The sequence below is a fragment of the Jaculus jaculus genome, chromosome 4 (genome assembly GCF_020740685.1).
Source record: "Jaculus jaculus isolate mJacJac1 chromosome 4, mJacJac1.mat.Y.cur, whole genome shotgun sequence".
NCBI classification, from domain to species: Eukaryota; Metazoa; Chordata; class Mammalia; order Rodentia; family Dipodidae; genus Jaculus; species Jaculus jaculus.
The window spans coordinates 8,490,525-8,508,857 of record NC_059105.1 but is presented as its reverse complement, the minus strand read 5'-3'; the positions used below and the strand labels follow the sequence as shown (position 1 = coordinate 8,508,857).

Genomic DNA, 18,333 nt, shown 5'->3' with positions numbered 1-18,333 from the left:
TCCTGGAAGAAAAATGGTAGCTGGGTATCTTCAGTGGTAAACTTGGCAGTGCCCTGCCGGTGGCTACCAGGAATCACGTAGTACTCCACCACGTGGCTTTGAGTTTCATTACAGTGTAAGGATCTCGGACAGGCAAACTGTCTCTTCTGACTGCACATGTTGTCGTCTTTGAACTCAAAGCACAGCTGCCCCTCTAAGACGTCAGAAGGGGAGCAAAGAGCAATGCTGTCAACTCCAACAAGCTAAAGAGACAATCACAGCGTGATGGTGACCTCAGTAGGGGACGACACAGCCTTGAATCTAGTCCCGTACCCCTGGGCAGCCTCCCACATGCTCTCATTCACAGTGCCTTGTCATCACCTCCTCATCACACTTACACTGTATTCCAATCTGTAGTGACCCTGTCCTTTCCTATTGACTCCAATGCAGTTACGAAGTGTTTGTAAAACAAAGGTCCTTTTATCATACAACTTCGTTGTAACTGATGTAGTGGACAAAAAACCCTGATGACTGCTTGTGTATTCAGTCATTAAAAGGAAAAGGACATGTAACTTCTGGAATCAGAAACTGGAAACTCACAAAGAAGCACATTGCTGACTTAGGCATGGACACAGCCACAGACGGCAGAGTCAGCTGTTTGTAGATAAAACCCATGGCTCCGTCCATGCCTACTGGGGTTATCGCTCAGTGGCAGGGCACTTGCTTAGCGAGTGTGAGGCTCTGGGTTCAGTCTCCACATTACAAAAAAGAAAAGAAGTATAGAATCCTGCTCTCAATATCATTTGCTAAGATAACATCTTAGCAAAAAAGAGTAAAGTTAGATGAAAATAATCTACACAAAGAAAGAATAATGCTTTCCTTCAATAGTCAATGCCATAAAAAGGGTACTGGTTTAGATTAGAACTAAAAGAAACAGAAAAAGTAATGTGGGAATTGTAATCGAACTCTGAAGCCAGAGAGTTAAGATATAAAAGAAATGTTTGCGACCATGGAGAACACAAACATATGGGTGTTGTGTAGATGGCTCCTGCAAGTGTGATATAGTACCTCATACAGTATTAGCTGTACAATTACATATGCATGCACACACGTGTGGAAGGAAGGAGGGAAAGCACCAACACCTCAAGACTTCAGGTAAACACAAGTCATAGCCATACTGGGGTCCACTAGTGTTTTTCACCATCCTGGTAAATTTGAATATATTTAAAACCATAACTAGGGGAACTTAAAAAAAGGCAACCTTTATCTGGGCATGATGGTACACACCTTTAATCCCAGAACTTGGGAGGCAAATGGTAGGAGGACTGCTGTGAGTTCGAGGCCACCCTGAGACTCCATAGTGAATTCCAGGTCAGCTTGGGCTACAGCAAGACCTTACATCAAAAAACCAAAAACCAAAAACCGAACAACAAAAAAAAAAAGAGGCAACTTTTGAAACAATGCATTTGGTTCATCTGGATGTTCCTGAAGAAAAAAGTACATGGAGGCTGGAGAGATGGCTTAGGGGTTAAGGCACTTGCTTGCAAGCCTGATGGCCCAGGTTCAAATCCTCAGTACCCAGGTAAAACAAGATGCACAAAGTGGTGCTGCATCTGGAGTTTGTCTGCAGTGGCAAGAGGTCCTAGCGTACCCATTCTCCCCCTCCCTGCTTGAAATAGTAATAATAGTTTTTCCTTTAAAAAGGAAAAATATAAATGGGAAGACTGATTGTACCTACCATTTCTTGAATTATAATCCTTTTGAAAATATGACCTCCCCCTAATATTGAGTGCTGCTCCCACAATGCCTAACAGTGAGGCATACCAGCAACCCCACTGATGAGGGACCCCTGAGGAATGGGGGCAGGGAAGAGGGAAAATATGGTAGCAACACATGATGTATCCACACAAGGTACGTTCTTCATTAAAAGAAAATAGTGAGCGTTCATCCCCAGAGCCTAACAGCACTTTACTCTTAAGAACATAATGTGGGGGCTGGAGAGATGGCTTAGCGGTTAAGCGCTTGCCTGTGAAGCCTAAGGACCCCGGTTCAAGGCTCGATTCCCCAGGACCCACGTAAGCCAGATGCACAAGGGGGCACACACATCTGGATTTCGTTTGCAGTGGCTGGAGGCCCTGGCGCGCCCATTCTTGCTCTCTCTATCTCTATCTGCCTCTTTCTCTGTCACTCTTAAATAAAAAAAATAAAATAAACAACAACAACAAAAAAGAACATAATGTGGGTTGGGGAAATGGCTCAGTGGTTAAAGGTGCTTGCTTACAAAGCTTGATGACTCAAGTTTGAGTCCCTAACACCCAGGTAAGGCCAGATTCACAAAATGGTGCATGTAGCTGGGCGTGGTGGTGCACATCTTTAATACCAGCACTCAGGAGGCAGAGGTAGGAGGGCCACCGTGTGTTCAAAGTCACCCTGAGAATTCCAGGTCAGCCTGGGCTAGTGAGAGACCCTACCTCACAAAATAAGACAAAACAAAACAATGCCATGGTATCTGTGTCTAGAGTTCATTTGCAGTGACAAGAGGTCCTGGTAGGCCGGTTCACATTCTCTCCCCACCCTGCACTGCTCTCTCAAATAAACAGGCTTTGTTAAATTCAGCCATCAAGAATGAGATTATGGTGTGGTGGTGCACGCTTTTGACCCCAGCACTTGGGAGGCAGAGGTAGGATCCCCACAGTTCAAGACCACCCTGAGAATACAGAGTGAATTCCAGGTCAACCTGGGCTAGAGTGAGACCCTACCTTAAAAAAAAAGGGGGGGGGATGATGCCCTATGAAGGAAAACTGAAAAACTGGAAATCATTATATTAAGCGAAATAAGCCAGAAACAGAACACATACATGCATACACACAGAGAACTACTTAGGGAAGTTCCTAACGAGGAAAGGGACTAGCAGGAGGGGCAGAGAGAGAACTAGAGAGGAGACTAGGGAGAGAATATGGTCAAAGTACATCGTGTATCTGACTAAAAATGTCATTACTCAAGCCTACTCACTAATTTAAAAATGACAATAAACAGGGTGTATCAAGTGTTTGTTTGTGTGTGCATCTACATATGCATCTTTATACATGCTGGGGGACAGTTTTGAGAAGATAGTGATGGTATAGAAAACATCAATTATGAAAATGATTTTTAAACATATTAGTTTTGCTGACTATAATATGTATCTGATTGTTACTGAACCTCTGACAATTTAAAACTGGTGTAGTTATAATAATTCACCACTGAAGAGAAAGATTTATTTTAAAAGAGCCAAAATCACCTGAAACCATCCCATAATCAGAAATACTTCTTACAGAAACCAATCACTGAACCAAACAGAGATGATGCAGTCAAATTCATCGTATCACTAAATTCTTATGTTAACCATTCCTAAAAACACCACATACTTGCATGTATGCACCTCGTGCGTCTGGCTTACGTGGGACCTGGACAGCAAACCTGGGTCCTTAGGCTTCACAGGCAAGCACCTTAACAGCTATGCCACTACAGGCCTACTTTCTTTTTGCAAACATACATGTATGCTGCAAAGACACGGGCCAATCTCGGCTGGTAAAGAGTTTAACACTAAGTTTCTAACTATGGGGCAAAGGATACAAGGCGTTAGCTGAAATTCTACTTTGTTTTACAAATCCTCACACAGAATTAGAAAGGCCAGAAATGGAAGTGTGCAAAGCTCTTGAATTATGTTTTCTAGTATTCAAGTGCGTATGTAGTAAATAATTTTTAAAAGATATCCCCTAATAACATGATACAATCATAACTTCTATTTCAAACCACTGTTTATTTTAAGCCACATATAATGGATGCATTACTGGTACTAATATAATTGTGAAGTCAGGCAGCAAGATGCTGTACTTTTATATGGCAACAACAGGTTGCCATTTTTCCTTATCTATGTTAAACATACAATGAATGATTTTCACTATCAACATAACAGTAAATACATATTAAAAGCTGTTCAAGACTATGCCATTTGTTTTCATATTAGAGATAAATAATTTTATCTTAAAACCAGTGTTATCAAAATACAAGTGCTTCCTCCCTGGTGTGGACCCCTGAATGGTCCTGCGTGTCACACTCAGATGCTGCTTCTCTCCTCAGGTCCAGGAACCAAGTAGTACCACCAGCATTACTTTTCTTAACAACAAAAGAAATTCAACAGATGCGGATTTTTTTTTTTTCTCTACAGAAAAGACAACTTTTAAAAGGATGAATTTAATTCCAGATACCTGTTTGAATCTTGACTCTGTGTAGTTTGGATGTGAACTGATCATTAACTGTGAATATGTGACCGTTTTCTATTTCTTTTGACTTGGGTTCTTTTGTAAGGACCCGCTGTGTTGGTTTACCACAGGCGAGGGACTGTAGGGCTCTAACAAGTTCTCTTTCAGGGATATCTGTCTCTTGTTGAATTTCCTGAAATTTCATGAGATTGACATAATTAGATTGTTCTCAAAGATTACAAGTTCATCAGTTAATCAGCAAATAACCTGACCAAAGCAGAGGCTAGACAGTAATTCCATTAAAGAAATAATTAAGAACAAAGATTTCCCTGCAGGCATTATTAGAAACTTACTGTAGTACTTAGGTAAAATTAAACTGTTTGCCACATTGTGTTAGTTTTAGAAGTATTTCACTATCCAAGTTTTACTTCCAAGTTTATTCACAGTTATTTTTGCTCAGCAACTTATTTCATAGGGAAAACAAAGTAAACCTGGACTCAACCCTTCTATTATGAAATGAAAATTTAGAATGAGAGTTGACTATGTTTATTGCCTGTGCAATCAAACAAAAGACTTAAAAACCTGGAAGTTATCATTAAGCATAAAAATACGATTTAGTCCGTATGTCTACAGGAACATGCAGTTAAGGAAAAGCCAGCATTTAGAGAAACATCAAATTTCAGCAAGTCTGTACATTTCACTGCTTTAAATAGTTGGTTAAATGTTTACTACTACTGTAGACATTGCATGTACTGTACAAATTAGCAGCATACAGTTAAATAGGTCCTATTAATCATTAGACTGGAGTTGGTTACAAACATGATAAAATGACATGTTTACATATTTTACTTCATCATATTCAAAGAACTGCAAGTACTTTTTGGGGTGGTATCTTAAAATCTCAGGGCATTCCCAGAGGTAACTATTTCTGTTCTTTCATTATATGATCTATGCTTTTCTCCCTCATCTAGATAAGCAACACTGATGCAGACACACGAGCCTAAGACCCGCAGTGCAATGGCTGCACCCTGGACGCTGTCATCGTGCGTGCACCCACCTACTTTCCAGTATCAGTGTCAAACATACATGGAGTCATAAACTTGGGACTGTTGTCATTAATTTCTTCAGATGACCCCCGTTAGGAAGGAAATGCAAGCTGCTGGGAAGCCCACAGCCCAGCGGCGTGACATGGAAGGATAGACTTTGCTGAGTCCGCCTGGGTCCCCAATTCCTGACTCTGACATTGCTACTCATGGACTTTCTTTCTCAAAACCCCACAGACATTTTATGACTGATGGATGCTGAAAAGCCTGTCTCCTGAACAGTGCCCGCGTCCCGCCTTCCTCTGCACACCCGATGCTCAGTCCATGGGCATCATCAATTCACTTTTCACTGCTCTCGAGACGGGGTCCTGCTATACATATACACAGTGTGGTCTAGCCTGGCCTCAAATGGCACTGATCTTGATGCCTCAGCCTCCTGAGGGCTAGCACTGTGTCACTCACCCTACATCCCTGTCCTTCCTGTTTCTTTTCTCTTTGGAGGTAAGTAGTTCACTCAGTACCCAAGATGTCCTGCCTGAACTCACTAAGTACCCACAAAACCACAGTGCAAGAGCATCCACCCATTCTCTCACAAGCCTCCTCAGTGACAGACGTTGTTTTACCCGAATGCCGGGCGACAATGACTAAGACCAGCAGCACGAGAGCAATGCTCTGCTTCTCCTTCAGAGCGGCTCGGCTAGTTCCAAGGGCCTCAAGCCGCCGGGAACAGGCACAGGAGGCTCTCTTCAAGCAAAACTAGTAATTTAACAATGGCTTTAGAAAATAAATTTGTATTTGTGGTAAGCCCATTATTCTCTCCCAATTCTTTATAAACTAGAACTCTGAAATCCAAGTTAACATGAAAATGGTTCTTAAATATGTTTACCATATAAACAGGATCACAGAGTTCAATATTTAAATATATCTAAGCCGGGCGTGGTGGCACACACCTTTAACCCCAGCACTCGGGAGGCAGAGGTAGGAGGACCGCCGTGAGTTCGAGGCCACCCTGAGACTCCATAGTGAATTCCAGGTTAGCCTGGACCAGAGTGAAACCCTACCTCGAAAAAAAAAAAAAAAAATTAAAAACCTTTCTCTTTTTAAAAAGTTTTACTTATTTATTTGAGGGGGTAGGAGGGCAGAGGGATTTGGGAGGGGGGATGGGTATGCCAGGAACTCTAGCCACTGCAAACGAACTCCAGATATGTGTGCCATCTTGTGCACCTGGCTTATGTGGGTCCTGTGGAACTGAACCTGGTTCTTTGGCTTTGTAGGCAAGTGCCTTAACCACTAAGTCATCTCTCTAGCCATAAATCTTTTTCTTCCTATGTTCAACTACATCTAAAATATGCCTTTCAAATATTCATTATTTTAAATTCAAAAAATTAAGGATCACATGACCATTTCAATATTGAGAGATCTTTAACAGGCATTGGAAAAAGACTAATTAAATTTAATGCAAACAAATCCTGAATTAATGGGAAGAAACATAGGACAAAAAGAAAAAAATGAATATGCATATTACAATTATTATTCTAAGGCAGAAAAAGAAAGAAAGATTTTTGACTGTGCTACTAAAATAGTATATAGCTGGCCTAAAGATAGACACAGAAACCAGACAGATTAAACAGCATAGTAATGTATACACTCACATGAAGTCAAGTGACTTTTTATAAAGGTGCAAACAGGAAAAAAAATTAGTGCTTTCAACAAATGATGATAGAGCAGTGGTCTGTGTGAGGAAAATAAATTTTAATTCTCATCTTACACTATTTAAAATATTATACTGAGTAACTCAGACATACAGTAGTGGTGAGTACTGTGGATTGTACATGTATATAGACCCATACTGAATAACACACACTATTTTCCTATGTCATTGTGACTTCTATCTATACACTTTTTTGCTGTGATTGTCCTAACATGGTGAAAGTAATAGTTTAAAAAAAATAATTCAAACATAAATGTAAATGCTGGAATTGCAAACTTCAGGGTACTGATTAATTGAAGTGTCAATAGCAAAAAGTTCTGATCAACCAAAGATGAAAATTTCAGCAATCAACAGACTGAGAAAAACATTCACAATACACATACATCTAACAAATCATTGGTGGCAAAAATTTATTAAAAAAAAAAAAAAAAGTTTACAGCTCAGTTAAAGTCTTTCCAAAATGTGAGCACGTAGACAAAAGGTAGTGAGCGGCTGAGGAACAGCATCACTGAGTGGCACCTTCGTCCTCAAAGAAAGGCCGAGGAAGCTCGTGAAGCAACTGCACAGCGCTTGCAGTTCAGACACGGGATGACGAGGGCTGAGGGGCACAGCCGGCAGTTTCCTCAGGTGAACACAAGCAAACACAAGCTCTCTCCTGAAGCCCACACGGCTGCTAAGCCAGGGAGCATCAAGAAGTCAGCCAAAGCACACACAGCCAGCGCGGGTTCTGTCACTTCAGTAGTGGAAAGAATGGACGCGGCTTCTGCACCGCTGCGATGGCTCTCACTGGGCCAGTGACAAGCTGGACACAAACCACATGCATTCTGTGATCCACTGATACGAAATTCATCCCTGACTACCTGGACCAGCAGGACCATGAATGGATACAAAGAAACATGGGAGGTAATATTCATTACTGTGATGATGGTAACATAGGTGACAGTAGGTTCATTAGACTGAGCACTTCTATGAGGTGCAGAAGAAAGTTATATTTCCATGTTGATTTAAAAACAAACAAATGTGACCCAGTAATGTATGAGTTCCCAATTCCCAGTCCATGGCCCAACCTCATGCAGCTTTCTCTAACCGTACAGTTTGTCTTGAAAGTACTCAAGCAAGACAGAACCAACAAGTAGCAGTTAGAAGAAGCATCAGTGCTTACAGAACAGTGAACTGGAACATGCACATACCTCAAATGTGTATTTTTCTCTGTTATTGAAGAGCATTAATATGGTCATCTGGAACGTGGAGACCTGCAGAATGTGCTTCCGTGTGTTGGAGCCGGTTACTTGCGCCCCTCCGACACCAACCTCAGACCCATCTTCCTGTTTGATTAAAAACAAATCATTAGCTCTTCATATGCTTAACAGTTTGGTTCAGAAACAATCTCATAATCTCGACTTCCCAATAAAATCATGCCAACACCCACAGCATAAAGTCAGTGCTATGGACTGTCCAGGTTTATCCACATGGTGAATATTTTAATGTAACTGAGCAGGTAATTACATATTTTAGTGTATAAAAATATCAAATATTATTTAACTTATTGTAAAGAACTATTTCCCATGTCAATTAGCCATACAAGTATAGGACTTATGCATGTTTTCTGAGTAACAAGAAACATTTTTGTGCTACAGAGTCATGTAAAACAGGTAATATTCTTGCTAAAATCTAGACCAGCCGGGCGTGGTGGCACACGCCTTTAATCCCAGCACTCAGGAGGCAGAGGTAGGAGGATCGCCATGAGTTCAAGGCCACCCTGAGACTACAGAGTTAATTCCAGGTTAGCCTGGAGCACAGTGAGACACTACCTCGAAAAACCAAAAAAGAAAAAGAAAAAAAAAAAAAATCTAGACCAAAAATGTTATTTGCTGCTTTGGTCTTTTACTAACTTCTAATTTTAAAGCAAATAACTTTGATTTGATTCAGATCAACCAATCAAAATAAATTTGTTCTAGCTCTTAATATTACTTTTTAAAGAAGACACATCACTGGTATATTATTTTTTAATTGAATCCATTAATATTTGCATGCCTCACAGATCCCATACCAATGTCATGTTTTGGCTGATTAGAGTTAAGGACCATAAGAGACTGTATGACTTTATGTAATAGCATCTCAAGTTTAATCTTATAAATAAAATATGTAATTATTCCATTATTCATTAAGATATAATCTTCATATTTTCAAATATGGTTAAGCAAGTGAAGGAATAGCAGCAACAAATAAAAGCCAAGATTTTAGCCTTTTAAGTAAAGAAAGAGCAATGATGAATAATCTATCAGTTTATCTAAATCACAAACCAGTTTTAACAGTAATGCTAAGCTACATATCTACGTATTCTCACTGCATCAGCACTTACCTTCTTCACTGGGCCATAGAAGGTGGCGTTGAGGTCTGCAGAGCCCATGTGGTGCTGGAGGGTCAGCTGCCGGCCACTGTGCTTGGCTAAGTAGAACCTGCAGCAAATCAAACCAGGTTTTAGAGTCCTGTACAGCACACAGTTGAAATTACAAAGTACACATCATAGTCCTTAGCAAACACATGGACAGGAGAGAAACCCCAGGAATTAAGTTCAGTTTCAATGCTGAACAGAAGAAATGACAAGGGGGCATTTAAGTCCAAAGCAACTTAACCAGTTATTCGCAAACTAAGGAATTTCTTCTGTGTATCTTTCATAACAGCTTTCTCCACAAAAGCCCAATTAATTTGCTTCAAGTCAGTGACAGACTTCAACAGTACAAAACACAATCCTATTAACACACACTAATGCTGAAGGACAGTAATAAAATATTCTTTTCTTGGTTTAATGTAACCACCGTTCTTACATACCAAAACGTGTAAAGAATAATGAATCCTCTTTTGAATATTGGGTTAAAAAGTGTATATTAACTTTCATTAGAAATGCCATTAGTGTTAAAACGTAGTTCAAGCTGGGCGTGGTGGCGCATGTCTTTAATCCCAGCACTTGGGAGGCAGAGGTAGGAGGATTGCTGTGAGTTCGAGGCTACCCTGAGATTCCATAGCGAATTCCAGGTCAGCCTGGGCTAGAGTGAGACCCTGCCTCGAAAAACCAAAAAAAAACAAAACAAAACAAAACAAAACAAAACAAAACAACAACAAAAAATGTAGTTCAAGTGTGGACAGCTGTTTAGATTTAGAAATATAGTCTTATTTAGGTTTACCTTCTGAATATCTCAAACGCATGTCTTGGTGCTGGTGGGATATTGCACTTTGGTGTGGCTGACTGAGTGGGCCAATATCCTGTTGTGAGAACCCGAACTGTGAGATCAACACCACCTAAAGAAACCTATACAAACAGAAGAGACAGTCCCAAAAATTAACTATCATTCATTAGCTAACCACATAAGCTGTGTTACAATTATTAAAGTAGTTATCTTCATGTCCAAAAGCTAGTTTAAAAAAAAAAAGCACCATGTTAAGGTTAGACTTACCTGATGGTTTCCAAATAATTACAGATATCATTGAGAAGTCTTAAATACTGTTCTTTAATTTGATAAAACACAAAGAAAGAGAAAAACATACAAGGGGCCACATTAGTTATCACTATCCCAGTTTCTGTGGGTCTAGTGGTACATCACAAGAACTTGATAGAGATTTGTATAAAAGATGGACAACTTAAAAAAGTTTATTTGGGGCTGGAGCGACGGCTTAGCTGTTAAGGCGCTTGCCTGCAAAGCCAAAGGACCCTGGTTCGATTCTCCAGGACCCACGTTAGCCAGATGCACAAGGGGACGCATGCGCCTGGAGTTCGTTTGCAGAGGCTGGAGGCCCTGGCGCGCCCATTCTCTCTATCTACCTGACTATTTCTGTGTCTTTCTCTCTCTCTCTCAAACAATTAATAAAAATAAAATATATTTAAAAAAAAGTTTATTTGCATACATTTGTGTACGGAAGGGGTAGGGCTTACATGAGACGCTGAGAAATTAACCTGGGTCAGCAAGCTTTGCAAGCAAGCACCTCTAACCACTGGGGAAACTTTCCAGATGGTTTCAGTAAGATTTATACTGGCACGACTATTACTTTCATGTATTTGCATGTTTTCAAGCAAAGTAAAAATTTAAAGAATCAGTATTTCAGCAGGAGCTTTCAGTGTTAGCACACACAGCAAGTTATAGGTCATTATTCCCTTATCTAACCTGGGCGACTTAGTGACACAAGATTTTTTTTCAAGGTGTGAGTGAGTTTTCTTCACAAGTCACTGACTGACTTTTTTCCTAAAAGAACTCCCAAGGAGAACAAGATGCTTGTAAGACACACGGCGGTCACGGTGAGAACTGTGCAGCATTTGAGCATCTATTCAACCCCTAACAGGCTGCATGGGCTTACCCATAACTGCAAAGGTACAGCAAATAAACTTTCTGGTGTCTTCCCTTACATAATGCACACAACTGCTTCCTAATCTCCCTCACATTTAAAAAAAAATTAATTTTTGTTTTATAAGGCAAGTCTCCATGGACACACTTTCCGGCTGCGCGGTTCTGCCACCGAGCTGTTCCTATCGAGTGTGGCCGGCTCCCTGCTCGGGCGCTGCCGGTCGGGTCTGCAGTGGAGCGATGGCCAGCAGGCAGCTTTCCCTGAGCAGCTAGTGCAGAGCGCGATTCAGACTCCGAGCTGCAGCAGCTAGTTCTCGCTTCCTCTTAGCCATCTCAGTAATACTTTTAAAATTTTATTTAGAAGTATTTTATTTATTTGCAAGCAGGGAGGGGGGATGGACATGCCAGGGCCCCTTGCCACACCAACAAACTCCAGATGTATATGCCATTTTGTACATCTGGCTTTATACAGTATGAACCCAGGCCAGAAAGGTTTGTAAGCCATCACGCCAGCTCTCAGTAATATTTTTAAACAACTCAGCTAGCATTCAGAGACAGCACACACAGCACACAGCAGGGGCAGGAACAGAGAGGAAGAAGTCCTAAGAACACCCATCATGAGCGCACACGTCTCTGATATAGATGAATGGAAATACGCCACATGGCCTTGTCCCTCCTGTTCTATTTTAAAAATAAAAGTACATGTGGGGCTGGGGAGAGAGCGTAGCGGTTAAGGCGTTTGCCTGCAAAGCCGAAGGATCCTGTTCAATTCTCTAGGACCCATGTAAGCCAGATGCACAAGGGGGTGCATGCATCTGGAGTTCCTTTGCAGTGGCTGGAGGTCCTGGTGCATCTTGCGATCTCTCTCAAATATATAAATAAAATACCTTATTAAAAAAAAGTACATGTTGGGCTGGAGAGAGATGGCTTAGCGGTTAAACACTTGCCTGTGAAGCCTAAGGACCTTGGTTCGAGGCTCGATTCTCCAGGACCCACGTTAGCCAGAGATGCACAAGGGAGTCCACGCATCTGGAGTTTGTCTGCAGTGGCTGGAGGCCCTGGCGTGCCCTTTCTCTCTCTATCTCTATCTGCCTCTTTTTCTCTCTCTGTCACTCTCAAATAAATAAATAAAAATGAACAAAAAAAATTTAAAAAAAGTACACATGGAGGCCATGTGGACAAATACTTACATTTTCTTATAGTATTGTAAATTTGTCTAAATGAGCTACAATGTAAGTATTATTAAAAGTTTAAGTAAAGTACTTGCTATATGGCTCCTGAGAGGGAAAAAACCACTGTCATTGTACATTTCAACAGGCCAAGAATCTTGTAAAATATTAGTGTTCTGCTTGAGGGTCAATGTTAAAATTCAAAGATTTCCAAAAGCTCAAGTTGGCTTTGCTTATTCTTATCTTTTATTGGTTATTTCCAATGCAGAGGAAAGCTTAGGAGACTTGTAAACAATCTTTTTCAGAACAAGGTATTGCTTTCATCCAGGCTGACCTAGAATTCACTACGTAGTCTCAGGCTGGCCTGGAACTCACAGTGATCCTCCTAACTTCTGCCTCCAAATGCTGGGATTAAAGGATGCGTCACCACACCCTGGCTTTTTTTTTTTTTTTTTTTGGTATCCTTTTATTTTGTTAAGAACAAATGCCCACACAACTGAGGACTTACAAGGTAGTTCTATATAGAATTAAAGTCTTAGTGAAATTTGTATTAACTGTGTACAATTAAATGTGGTTTACAGGACACATCATTATGCTTCTCACATCAGATGATTATAGATGAGGTTAGCTAGAAGAGAGTGCAACACAGCTTTGTCCCACTCATCTGTGAAAAACTGGGAAGTCTCCTTGGAGCTTATACAGATGACCTTTACTCGTTATTTACAGTGTGAATTTGTAGGGGAAAAAATAATACACTAACCCTTGGGTCCCATACAGGCAAATTAAGATTGCATTCTTCAGGCTGTTTCAAAAGCACTGGATTTGGCCATTCCCATTTAGAAAATACCAAGAAAAATTTATGTACAAGAGTTGATGCTATTGCATTTGGATAAAGCTGGCAAGTTCTTGCTACTAGCATTGCCCAGGAAACACCACCGAGGAAACCTAATATATTGGAATAGATGTTGTGCCGTTTGGCCCACAGTTTGATAGCTCTCAGAGTTAACCTGAAGTTGTCAATGTTTGGTACTAGGTGTAAGATTTCATCAGTTACCCTGCAACCATTAAGACTTCTTATGCATCGTATATCTAAATTTTTAAGGAGACTGTCATCTCGTAGGTCCAAATCTTCTGGAATAGTCTGCAGTGCTAATCTTGCAAACAAAATATCAATCTCTATCCCATCAAAACACAGTTTGATAACTGGCACAAATGCCTCTTCAACAGCTCTTAAGTCTTTTACTTCTTCTTGTGATTTCAACATATCATAGAAAGATGTGAAAAAGTCACTTCGATCAACATGTCTTGGTGCAACACACAACGCATCTATATCAGCACCTTTTGTATGTACTCCTAATCTGTAAGATCCAAAGGTAAAAATTTTTCCTCCAACATTTTCAATTACAGATTGTGGAAGATTCTTGCTTTCACTGATTTCCCGAATCCACTCTTTCACCAGGTTATTTAATTTTCCCAAAATTAAAATCCTGCGCTGCAATTCCTCTTCCTCTTCGAACACCCCATAGGGCTTCAGAGTCTCAATGAGTTTCTGTGTCAGCAGGCAGTCAGTCTCCTTGGGGGCTGCTAAGCTGATAGGAGATGTGATGCCATAGTGCTTCTGTGGCGGCTGGGTTTGTTGTGATCCCTGTGTTGTAACTGGAAACGGCATCGTCTCCGGCGCCGGCACCGCCCAGTCACTTCCCCCCCGCAACCGCCGCCGCCGCCGCCGCCGCCACCGCCCTGGGCATGATCCACTGAGGCGGGAGGGAGGGGGGCGGCCTGCCTCAGCCCTGGGTCCAGCCCCAGTCCCGCACCCGCTCCCGCCGCTTTAAGCGCTTCTCCTCCTTCCCCTTCGTCCTAACATGGCGCCCACCCTGGCTTTTTTTAAAACAGTACTAGCAGGTAAAGAATAACTTTCCAGTCAACACAAGTCTTTGTCAAGAGGATTAACAGAAAAGTAGCCTGGGAGCTACTGTAGTAGTGCAGTTGCATAAAGTGACCGACAATCCAGTAAAATCACTTTCTGAGCATTTTTTTAAACACTGAAACAAGAAAACAAATGATGTGGGACTAGTCCATCTTTCAGTTCCTGGCCTCCAGAATTTGTACTTATCACTGACTTGTACCTTTCTCAGAAGCACAATCACTTCAGAGACAATTATTTCTAGTGGAGGCAGACTGTCTTCATATATCTATATACTCATCCTACAAAGCCAAGCTCTCACCATCTCCTCTGTGATGAGTTAGCTGTAAGACCAGTACAAGTGAAGACCTCTTATAAAACCAAAGGCAAGGCCTCACTTCAAGAAAAACTTACAACTTCAGTAACTATTACGGCTATGTTGAAAAGATGCAAACAAAGCAACAGGAGCACAGCAAAAGCGTTTTCATGACAAGCTCTCACTGACTGACGCCGAGGACGTGGACGTGTGGGCTCGCAAACACTGAGGAGCCCCAATCTAAGACACAACCATTTCTGCATTCCTACAGTTTAACCTCCCATCTTTCCAATGTGAAGGAGAACACAGAGGTTGGAGCTCAAGCAACCTAAAATAATCCTGAATCAAAGGGGATAGAGTATTGAAAATTCTGGGGGCTGAAGAGATGGCTTAGTGGTTAAGCCCTTGCCTGTGAAGCCTAAGGACCCCCGTTCGAGGCTCGATTCCCCAGGACCCACGTTAGCCAGATGCACAAGGGGGCGCACGCGTCTGGAGTGCGTTTGCAGAGGCTGGAGGCCCTGGCGCGCCCCTTCTCTCTCTGCCTCTCTCTGTGGACACAGCGGCTGGGAGGGGTACATCTGCCAAACAGTCATGAGATCCCGGGTTTCTTTGGTCAGCCTAGCAATATATAAAGTCGTCCCACCATTAAATTTAAACCCTCTACTGTAGTCTTCTAGTGGGAAAAATACACTAATTTTTAAAATAAAAATATATTCAAATGAAAGAAATACACAGAAAGGTTATAGAGAGACAAGTTTTAGAACACTCACAGACAGTACACATGATGTTACTCTTGACATTGAGAGAAATGACACCAGATCAGTAGTCTCATCAAAATCTCTATTACAAAAAACTTTCTATAAGCTAAGAGCAAATTAATGCAGACTCTTACCCCAGTTGCCTGCAGATGTTGCCTGAATTCATCCATAGTTGTGTTTGAGATGCTCATATCTCTAAACATTCCCTCCAGTTTTGACGTGAACTGACAGCCACACTCGGTCTGTGGAGGCAAACCAAGCGCACACGTCTTCCATGAGCAAGTGCAGAACGGGTCATGCCATGCTACTGCCACCGACTATCTCCCTGAAAAGCCCACGGGCTGCTCTAGGCTTGTGCTTACTAAGCCTTAGCATTTAAGGAATAAATAAGCCAAGGATTTCATTTTAAACTGCAAATCCCAAGCGCTTTCAGAAAGCCCAATACCCATGGTGGAAGGTGGGGTCAACAATGTGCTTCTAACGCGCACTCAGGTGGCTCGGGCTCAGGCAGTTTGGATACGCTGTGAAGCAGAGCTGCCCGGCAGTGCTGCCTTCAGAGCCTTGCGGACCTCTGATCCCGAACTTTCACTGGCCTACAGCTGCAAGAACTACCAGCAGAGCCTGGGGGCTCCTAAAAAAATAAAATAAAAATCCACCTTTAACAATCCTGGAAATAAGTAGTTAAGATCAATCATAGTCTGCCGCTGCAGTCTTCAGCCAGGCACACACATTCCACCTTGAATATTCCTTACCTTTAGCTTAGAAATCATATTTTTTTCAGAGTCATCAGAAACACTTTTATTCGTGAGCAGTCTTCTTGCCAGGTGCTGTTTGTAATAACGCTCAAACACATCCTTTTCCTGCATAAACCTAAAAAGGACCATTGCCTTGTCCAGTATGGTTTCCACTTCTTGTTCTGTTAGCTGCAAAATTAATCAGAAGACAAACACAGTTCAAATCCACCACAGCCCCGTTAAAACAGAAGAACACACATCCTACTTCACAAGACCAGGTCTCCCCTCTCATTTCAAGGCGGGCTGGAGTGGGTCCATCCCCTAGACAGTTACTGCTGAGGTGGAGATGCTGTGAGGGATGGATGGGAACAGATAAAAATTTTAATGAAAAAGAATATTTAGGAACTTTTGCATAATACTTAGGCAGAGTCTTATATGGACAAAAGATTAAGGCTAATTAAAAACTTAAATTGTTAGTTCTGGCCTTTAACTCCCAGTACCAGAAATCGGTTGCAACCCACATCGAGCTGTTGGTTGGAGAGACCCACAAGGTCCCCAAACAAGACAGGCTTCTGTCAAAGCACTTGATTACCTGCATGAGGTAAAAGGCTAGACCCCATTGCTGAAGTGAGCGCATGTTGCCATCACAGAACATCAAGAGACCTGGCTGGAAAGCAGAAGGAAGCCAGTTCCCTGATGCTCTGCCTGGACAGTGCTGGAAGTACTACTTGAGCTGCTGCGGGAAAATGACCACCAGCGCTGCGAGCAAGCAGGGAATAAGCAAGCAGCCTGACAAGATTTGTACACACCTGTGGCAACCAGCCTTGGTGGATAACCAATGGCTTTCTGATTGGCTAAGAAAATAAAATTAAAAAAAATTCAAAACATTTCCTTAAACTAAGCCGTACAGGTTTCAGACTATAAGCACTCAAGGAGTTCCCCTTGAATTAATTAGAACTGACCAACAATAATTTGTCTCATTATGAATTTTTTTTTTTTTTTAGTTTTTGGTATTTTGAGGTAGGGTATCACTCTGGTCCAGGCTGACCTGGAATTAACTCTGTAGTCTCAGGGTGGCCTTGAACTCACGGCGATCCTCCTACCTCTGCCTCCCAAGTGCTGGGATTAAAGGCGTGCGCCACCACACCCGGCTGTTTCATTATGAATTTTAAAACACTGGAAGTAAAAACGATCTCAGAAGATGAGGGAAAAGCAAGCAAACAAAAAAGGTCAATTCCATCACTGAAAGGGGGAGGGAGAGGGACTGGGGTTATATTTACACTGTTTATATGTGTGACATTTTTCAATAAAACAAAAGGTCAATTCCAAATACAAAGAATCGTGCCAGTAGTGTGCATCTCTACTTTCTGCTGCTCTGAGAGCTGGGAGGGAGGAACACCTGGGTCTAAAGTTCTAGACCAGCCTGGTCAACATAGCAAGACCCTGGAAAGAAAGAAGAAAGAAAAGGAAGAGATGGAGGGGGAAGGAAGGAAGGGCCAATAGGTCCGGGTGCACCGTACGCACGCACGCTCTCTCTCTCTCTCTAGTAAATATTTTTTTAAAAAGACTTCTTGTTTCTTTTTTAAGTTTTTGGAGATAGGGTCTGGATCTAGCCCCAGCTGACCTGCAATTCACTATGTAGTCTCAGGGTGGTCTCAAACTCATGGCAATCCTTTTATCTATGCTTCCCAAGTGCAGGGATTAAAGGTGTGTGTCAACATGCCCAGCTTAAAAAGGGCTTTTTTAAAAAAGATTTATTTATTATAGACAGACAGATGGGTGGATGGGGGCAGTGAGGATGGGCGTGCCAGGGCCTCTAGCTACTGCAAACGGAATCCAGACGCACAGACACCATGTGCCAGCAAGTGCATCTGGCTTATGTGAGACCTGGAGACTTGAACATGGGTCTTTAGGCTTTGCAGGCAAGCACCTTAACCACTAAGCCATTTCTCCAGCCCTTAAAAAAGAGTTTTAATAGACCATTGCACATTTAAGCAAAGTAAAGAACAGAATTTGAAGCCATGCAAGGTGGAACATGGCCATAGCCCAGCACTAGGAAAGGGAAGGCAAGAGCATGAGGGATTCAGGGTCAGCCTGAGCTACATGAGATTTTGTCATAAAAAAGGTGAGAAACTTAAA

At 41.8% G+C, this 18,333-nt stretch overlaps 2 protein-coding genes across 2 annotated transcripts in view; both read right to left on the bottom strand.

Moving 5' to 3' along the window:
* Positions 1–18,333, bottom strand: part of Cul3 (cullin 3) — a 98,098-nt gene that overhangs the window by 7,291 nt on the left and 72,474 nt on the right. The window contains exons 9-14 of the mRNA XM_045146944.1: positions 16,213–16,383; positions 15,595–15,702; positions 10,163–10,287; positions 9,340–9,436; positions 8,168–8,302; positions 4,230–4,416 (exon numbers count right to left, since the gene is read on the bottom strand). Coding sequence (XP_045002879.1) covers positions 4,230–4,416; positions 8,168–8,302; positions 9,340–9,436; positions 10,163–10,287; positions 15,595–15,702; positions 16,213–16,383 — 823 coding nt within the window. The remainder of the gene's footprint in view (positions 1–4,229; positions 4,417–8,167; positions 8,303–9,339; positions 9,437–10,162; positions 10,288–15,594; positions 15,703–16,212; positions 16,384–18,333) is intronic.
* LOC123460045 (poly(A) polymerase alpha-like) lies at positions 12,963–14,327 on the bottom strand. Its single transcript, XM_045146945.1, has one exon. It carries the CDS (start codon positions 14,150–14,152, stop codon positions 13,193–13,195), a length of 960 nt encoding a protein of 319 aa, XP_045002880.1. The 5' UTR covers positions 14,153–14,327; the 3' UTR covers positions 12,963–13,192.

Bases quoted from the DNA above. Each gene is read 5' to 3' on its own strand.
- LOC123460045 (XM_045146945.1), bottom strand. From the start codon at position 14,152: ATGCCGTTTCCAGTTACAACACAGGGATCACAACAAACCCAGCCGCCA.